Genomic DNA, 8,043 nt, shown 5'->3' with positions numbered 1-8,043 from the left:
CTATTATAATATAAAATATATATATATAATATATTTATTTTATATACATATATTAATTGTGTCATATTAATAATAAAGGACATGGATTTTTATGTTATTTTATTGCGATATGTGACCTGGTGCGTTCAAAGCCACTGGGATATTTGGCATCTCATACTAAATCACGATTACGAATCATTTTTAAAGGATTAAAATCACATTTTAGGAATTACTAGAGGTTTAGAATTATAATATTGACATTAATTATGTCATAATAATAAAGTACGTGGGGGTTTTGTCATATTTTACTGCGATATATACTGTACATGACATGATGCGTTCAAGGCCATTGGGATATTTGGTTACTTATACTTAATCACGATTATTAATAATTTTTAAACTATTAAAAACACATTTTATACGTTTAGACGTTTTAAATCATGATGCAGGACACAAATTATATTTTTTATATATCAGTAATGTGGGAATAGACACGTGTGTCAGTTTGTCTGAATGCAGTGATTACGGACAATATGTTGATGAAAAAAGCCAAATATAGTCAAAAAACTACAAAAAAAGGAAGGTTGGTGACTTAATTATGGAAGAACTGTCAATACAGACAAGCAAAAAATGTCAGTGTCAGAAAACTACATAAAAATAACATATTTACTTCCATTCCATTTTCAACTGCTTTTTCCTCCACAGGAATAAAATATTACCCAAGAAATAAAAATATCACCTGTTTTTTTGACCATGCACTTTTTAAACAGTTGTGTTTTGTTTTATTACTTTTTATAACAAACTTTGCATTTACTTTGGAACATTGTTAAGAAATGTACATAGAAATCATGTTTATTAACTTTTTTCTTTTACATACCCAGGTCAATTCAGTTTGTGTTTATTCCATTACAACATTATTTAAAAGTTAACTACATTCACACTGACACTGTCACATCAAATTATCAAATGTTGTCATGTTATATATAAATGTTATCATGTAATTAAACAAAAATAAGCATAAACAATTGGATTTAAACTTTTTCTTTTTAATATTGTAGGGCAAACTTAGCTCCTCTGTAAGTTTGTTCTCTCATGAAATAAAGTAATAAATGAAGAATAAAGAAGCACATGTTTTCACACAGACTTTGACTGCAGCTAAGTGATATCCTCAGGATACTGGGATTATCAGATTATCAGTCCCTACTTGGGCGGGCCTCCAAACGAGCCCTCAGAATTCTTGTCAAAGGGGAAAACCACTTTATCTTTGCCGCCATTTTCTCCTTTCTGCAGGACAGGAGTGTCGGGACTGGGGTTGTTGATGATGCCCATGAAAATCGGCACTTGTGTCATATCGTCCATGAGAGCGAAAAAGAAGGGGTGGTTGAGGTGGAAAATGGGGTTGGACGCACGTGAGATGACCACAGTCGTGGCGGCGGACGCCTCGGCGCCCTCCTCGTTTATCTCCATGCTGGACTTGTGCTTCACGCTGGAAACCAGCAGGGGGCCGTCTGCCATATCTGCCAAGTTTGGATTGGAGAAGAGTTGTCCCATACCTGAAGAAGAGGAGGAAGCAAAGACTCAGGGTTACCAGTATCACCCATAAACTCTAGCATCCACCAATACCGATATCACAATCTTTGGTTACAACCGATATAACAACCTCCAGTATCTACAAATACCAATATAACAAGCTCTAGTGTCTACAGATATCGCAACCAGTATCTAAAAATACCGATATCCCAATCTTTGGTATCTAAAAATACCGTTATCACAACCTCTAATATCTACAAATACCGATATCACAACCTATAGTATCTAAAAATACCAACATCACAACCTACAGTATCTACAAATACCGATATCACAATCTATAGTATCTTCAAATATCGAAATCTTAAGTATCTAAAAATACAGATATCCCAATCTTTGATCAGAGGTGGGTAGAGCAGCCAAACAAATTACTCAAGTAAAAGTACTGGGGTTCGACTCCACCCCTGGCTGATTGTACTCAATTCCATTGTTACTGCTAAATGACATGTAATGTAATGTAAAAAGTACTGTTACTTTAAGATAATTACTCAAGTAAAAGTACTCAAATACAGTACAAACTCAGTGCTGAGTTTCTCCGGATTTATTTTTGAAATATTCAGAGCAACACAAATGGTACAAAATAGACACAACATAATATAAAACAGCAATGTTCAAATTAAGATATGTTAAATAATGCTATTTAAAATAAAACAATAAATATGGTCTTTATAATAAAATAAATGACCCATGAACTAAAATAATAATAATAATACATTAATTCTTTGGTTTATTAAATACATGACCCTTTAACTAAAAGTATAATAAATTAGGATTATCCAATTCAGATACAGCTGACAGCTGAGAGCTGAAACAACTGATCGATGAAACCCGGCGTCCGGAGTGTTCAACAGAGACCCGGAGACAGGAGACCAGAAACCAGAGACCAGAGACCAGAGACCAGAGCCTCGGTGTCGGACACAGTAAACAACGAGCAGCTGGTGTGTTTTAAGTCCACTTGGAGCCGAAATCTGCTGCTAACAGCTGAGCGGCTAACAGCTTGAGCCATGGCACGGAGTCACATGACTCAACTAGCTGCATCTGATTGGCAAGATTTTGTCAGCCATAGCCAACAGGGAGGGAAATAGATCACTCATGTAATAAAAAAAAAAAGGATATTAAAGTAACGAGCGTCACTTAGCCAAATGGAACGGCGTAAAAGTACCAATCCAGATATCACAACCTCTAGTATCTAAAAACCCAGACAGAATAAACACTCCTTGTCTCCGCCCGCCCTTGCTCTGCTGCTGTATACACTAAAACGCTCCCTCAGACAGGTCTGATAGTTTTCCCAGACAGAGCCTGTTTTCAGCTGAATGGCCCTAAATATTTCACGCTTGACCTTTACTAAAACAAACTAATAACAGCCTTAAATTGGACATATAACTAAAAGTTTTTACCCATCTTGGTGAAAACGTCCTGTAAATCTTGAGCGTAGTCCAGTTTGAATTTGGGGACTTTGACTTGAACGGCTCTCTCTTTAGGAAGACGATTGTAAAGCTCTGAGATGTTGACTTTGGAGTAAAGCGAGGACAGTTTGACTTGAGTGGACAGAGGCATGACCACCAGCAGACTCATGCCCTTAGTGAACGGGAACTTCGCCACCTGCAGGCGAGACAAAGAAACACAGCTCATTCACACTAAAAAAGCACTTCATTGTACATTGTACAGGATTTACGACACAACATTTGAGCCGCAGCTAAATCAGGAGACAGAATTCAAATGATAAGAAAAAGACAATTTTAACAAAACATAAAATAAAATTATAATCAGTCTATTTACATCAGAACTCGGAGCTGAGAGTGACATCATCTCTGAATTCAGTACATTGCAGAGACATGTAAACCTGTCCCATGCTACGCTAGTATTAGCAGTCAAACGCTAACACTACAACATCAGTTAGCAATACCAGTGGATTGCTAAAGTAGCAACATCAGTTAGCAAATGTTAGCAATACCAGTGGATTGCTAACACACCTACATCAGTTACACATTGTTAGCAATATCAGTCAATTGCTAACATAGCTAAATCAGTTAGCAAATGTTAGCAATATCAGTCAATTGCTAACATAGCAATATCAGCCGATTACCAATGTAGCTACATCAATTAGCAAATGTTAGCAATACCAGTCGAGTGCTAATGTAAGAATAGATCAGGATATCAGGAAACTACGGTGGCCTTCACAGACCACAAAGGACATTGTTTCTTGTTCTTCTTCTTGTTCTTTATTTGTGTTGTACATTTCTACTTTTAAAAAACAAAAACTCTAACTGTGACTGTGTTGTCCGTCCAGGTTGCCGTAAAAACACCTTAACTACGTTTTACCTGAGCTTCCAGTTCATTGTGAAAAAATAAACTGAGAGGATGTTTGGCGTCTTCCATCACGTCCACGTCCACCATGCGACTGTCGTCCAGGTAGAAAACTCCTCTGGTGGTGAAGCGAGGATCAAACCGAGCTTTCCATTCACCTGTGGACGAACAACGGTCAAACACGAGAGTCCATTCAAATCCCATCAGAAAACAAAAGACAACAACATTCATTACTTTCAATGGGACATTTCAGTCTGATGACGACTTAAATGTCCAGCGTGTGTGAGCAGTAGTGACATCTAGTGGTGAGACTGCAGATTGCAGACAACAAACAGAAGACTCCTCCCCTTTCCTGAGTGAGTAGAGGATCTTCTTAGTTTGTGATATACATAAACACACAGGTTTGTCCTTGCTGCCTACTGTAGAAACAAAATGGCTGCCTCTATAAATCAAGGGCCCTGGTCTGTCGTGACCTCCATCCACAGAAGTCCATCCAAACAGATGAACACATGAATAACAAACACATACAGTATATAACAGAAGAATGGGAGTGACCTTTGAAGTGGACGGCGTTGATGAGCATGATGAGCAGGTTTGGTGGTAACCCAGACAGGAAGTCGGTCATCTTTCCTTGCGTGGCGTTCTCCACCCACTGGTTGATCTGCTCCACACTCTCCAACACGGACGGCTCTGAGTCGTACAACCTCCGAGATTCATTCAGGAACAGTTCCTTTGGATAAAAGCCTAACACATCAAAACATCTTCAGTCTAAAGCAGGAAGACAGTGTCTTTCATTTTCATTCATTGATTTCTTCCACATTAAGAATGTGAACAAATACAAAGCCCTTTGTTTATTTAACGTCTTCTTCTGGGTTTAAACGGCAGCTCACACCCATGGTGTTGCATTACTGCCACCTTCTGGAATCAGAAAACTCCTACGCTAACCAGACCATCCTCTCATCTCCTCAGTCTCATCCTTTCATTTCTTGCTTCTTCTGGGGACTGACCTTGACGCAGGAAGATTCGCGTGGCGATTTTCAGGTCGTTGTTTCTGAGGCCGACCATGATGTTCCTCAGAGACTGATGGTAACAGGGGAGCGTGTGTCCGTGCAGGTGAGACATGAGCAGCTCCTCCGTCTCATTCACTGCACCTGTTCACAGAGACACAGGGATGGTCTTCAGACGACCAGAAACCTGAACAAGCTGCCGACGCAGCTCATCAACTGTGGTGAATGTGTATGTGAGTGTGGTGTGAAAGCTCCAGCAGGACACGAGTACCTAGAACCAGCTGAGAGAGAGCCAGTGAGATGCTGAGAGGAGAGATGATGATGTTTGGTTCCTGAGGCGTCGTCTCCAGGTTCTGCAGCAGCTGAAGACCCAGTTTCTGGATGGCAGTGGCCATGGCCGCCCTCGACTCCGGGCTTCGACCGATGGACATACATCCTTCCTCTTCTTCTTCTGATGTTTCCTCACCGGGACTAACTGTTACAGGTATCTTTGTGGCATCTGCGACGTCTGGTTGTGCTGTACTTTCATTTTCTGCTTTCTGTCAACGCAGAAATTAGACAATATTGATTAAAAGGAAAAGGATCTTTATTGTTTATTCTGTTGTATTGTCTGAAATTACGAGGTCCGAAGGAGCGTAGATCAGCGCGTGCCAAGTCACCAACCTAACCACCAACCTTCCTAGCCACCTACCTACCAAGCTACCTATCTAGTCACCTACCTACTTACCTAGCCTCTAACTTACCTATCCTTCTAACTAGTCACCGACCTACCAACCACATTACCCATCTAGCCAATTATCTACCTAGTCATCAACCTACCTACCAACCTTCCAAGCCACCTACCTACGTACTTACCCAGCCACCTACCTACTTACCTAGCCACTAACTTACCTACCTAGCCACCTTACTACTGTACCCTGCCACCTTCTTACCTAGTCACCGACCTACCTACCAAACTACCTATCTAGCCACCTACTTACCCAGTCACTGACCTAGCTACCAACCATCCTAGCCACCTAGCTACCTACCAAGCTACTTATCTAGTCACCTACCTACTTACCTAGCCACTAACTTACCAACCTAGCCACTAACTTACCAACCTAGCCACCTACTTACCTAGTCACCGACCTACCCACCTACCAAACTACCTATCTAGCCACCTACTTACCCAGTCACTGACCTAGCTACCAACCATCCTTGCTACCTACCTACCAAGCTACTTATCTAGTCACCTACCTACTTACCTAGCCACTAACTTACCAACCTAGCCACCTACTTACCTAGTCACCGACCTACCTACCTACCAAACTACCTATCCTAGTCCACGACTGCATCAAGAAATGCAACCAGGAACTGTTTTTCACAAACATGAAGACACACCGTTTATTAAGTCTCAGCATCAGAGAACAAAAGCATGGTCTGATCTTCAAATATGTGAAGGTTCCATTGATGCAGAGACTTATTTTGAAATACTGGAGACACAAACGTTCTCACAAACTTCACATAAAGTGTGTGTTTTTGATCCTGATTATGAATGAATTATATCAGTCCTCAGTAAAACAAAAGCATAAGCTTGTATTTTCACATGCTTTCCAGAGAGAATATTTCCTCATTTTCATTCTGCTGTGACTCAACAAACACGTGACCTTTGCCTCTGACCTCTGTGGGTTGACTGGGGATCAGTGGGATCAGAGGAACCATGGGGATGGACCCATTTTCAGCCACCTCAGCATTCTGTCGAGTTAAAAAAAACACGGTTTAAAAAAGCATCAATAAAAACTCTGAATGTGTTTAATTCAGTGTTCATGTTTTACAGAAACTCCGAGGCTGCAGACGTAGATCAACAGGAGTGTCAGACGCAGGTCCATGTCCTTCAAATGAACTGGGCAAAAAGACAAATTGTGTTTCCAGCATTAAATTAACTCCTCATATACAGTTTAGACATTTTCATATAAGAGGACACTCACCTTTGTTTGTTTGTTTGTTTGTTTGTTTCCTGTATTCTCTGCAGGTCTTAAATATTTAGTCACCCTCTTTTAAAGGAAGAAGATCATCTGAAAAACGAACTAAAACCACATCAGTGGTGATGGAAAAAGAAAGTCGTTTGTGGAAAAGAGTTTCAGCTGTTAAATCTGATTAAAGTTCTGAAATTTCAATTTTTTTTGTATGCAACTATTCAGACATTTAAAATATAAGAATATTAAACTTTTATCCCATAGTTCTACTATAGTCGGTTTTTTAATCATTCTTTAAAGATTTTTACTTCATGTACATGTTTCTATTGTTTTTTGTTTATTTTATTCCTGTAAACCATATATTTTAATATTTTCCATCCCTGCGTGTACCCGTTTTTCTTTTGTATGTAAAAGCAATTTATAAACTTTGAAATATAAAGTGAATACTGTTATCATAGAGAATGAATTAAGCTTGCCTCGTCTAAAACAGTCACTGTCCAAATTCCCAAAATTGCAGATTAATGTCATTAAATAACAAAAGAAATGTTAAAAACTGTGCATTTGTACAACAGAAAACGGATTTATATAATATAAAGTGTGCAAATGTTTCAGGAGTTGAGCAACAAAGTCTCCTTCAGACTAAAGGGGAAAAAACATTAATATTCTAAATATTCCTTCAACTCTTTAAACTCTGCAAATGCATAGTTTATTTTGGTGAATTGATCTCAAAAATTTCTGCTCTTACCTTAAATTTAAATAGAAAAAACTTGCTGCCTTGTCCAAAAAAGGAGCGAGCGAGTGCTGGTGGACGACAGAATTCCTGAGAGTGAAAGATTGGCATTTGCTCAGCAAACAGTTAAATATCAACTTACATTGATCGTGGGCCTCGTATTAAGCCACACTTCGTTTGTAAATGCAGCCGCGGAGACTCAGAGACTCTTCCAAAAACACGGAACACGGAAAACCCGACACACTCCCGTCACCCAGCAAAAAACACACATTATTCAACCGCAAATGTTTGCAAAAGTGTGATTAATCTGAGATTATGAGGAAAAACAAACACAATCTTCTGATGTCACAGAACATGAGTCATCATTTCCCAGAATCCTTTAGATTTTTTAACATTTAAATTAGCCTAATTATTTGGTTTAAACTTGAGATGAATCAAAATATAATGATAATAATAATCTTTAAATGGAGTTAAA

The 8,043-nt window shown here is 39.1% G+C and overlaps 1 protein-coding gene across 3 annotated transcripts; it reads right to left on the bottom strand.

Annotated features, from left to right (window-relative positions):
* Window positions 1-813: 813 nt before the first annotated feature.
* Window positions 814-7,657, bottom strand: serpinf2b (serpin peptidase inhibitor, clade F (alpha-2 antiplasmin, pigment epithelium derived factor), member 2b). 3 transcript variants are annotated; one of them, XM_044031509.1, is made up of 10 exons: window positions 7,584-7,657; window positions 6,851-6,949; window positions 6,698-6,765; window positions 6,543-6,617; window positions 5,155-5,422; window positions 4,884-5,027; window positions 4,432-4,620; window positions 3,892-4,034; window positions 2,967-3,171; window positions 814-1,532 (listed from the first exon to the last, which is right to left on the bottom strand). In XM_044031509.1, the coding sequence occupies exons 3-10, from the start codon at window positions 6,749-6,751 to the stop codon at window positions 1,180-1,182; spliced, it is 1,431 nt and encodes a 476-aa protein (XP_043887444.1). In that variant the 5' UTR covers window positions 6,752-6,765; window positions 6,851-6,949; window positions 7,584-7,657; the 3' UTR covers window positions 814-1,179. The 3 variants fall into 3 exon arrangements, with proteins under 3 accessions (XP_043887444.1, XP_043887445.1, XP_043887446.1); XM_044031510.1 differs by having other exon boundaries at window positions 6,698-6,767; window positions 6,857-6,949; XM_044031511.1 differs by having other exon boundaries at window positions 6,698-6,767; window positions 6,857-6,937.
* Window positions 7,658-8,043: the final 386 nt, after the last annotated feature.

Source organism: Solea senegalensis, linkage group LG8, assembly GCF_019176455.1.
Source record: "Solea senegalensis isolate Sse05_10M linkage group LG8, IFAPA_SoseM_1, whole genome shotgun sequence".
NCBI classification, from domain to species: Eukaryota; Metazoa; Chordata; class Actinopteri; order Pleuronectiformes; family Soleidae; genus Solea; species Solea senegalensis.
This window is presented reverse-complemented; position numbering and strand designations above follow the sequence as displayed.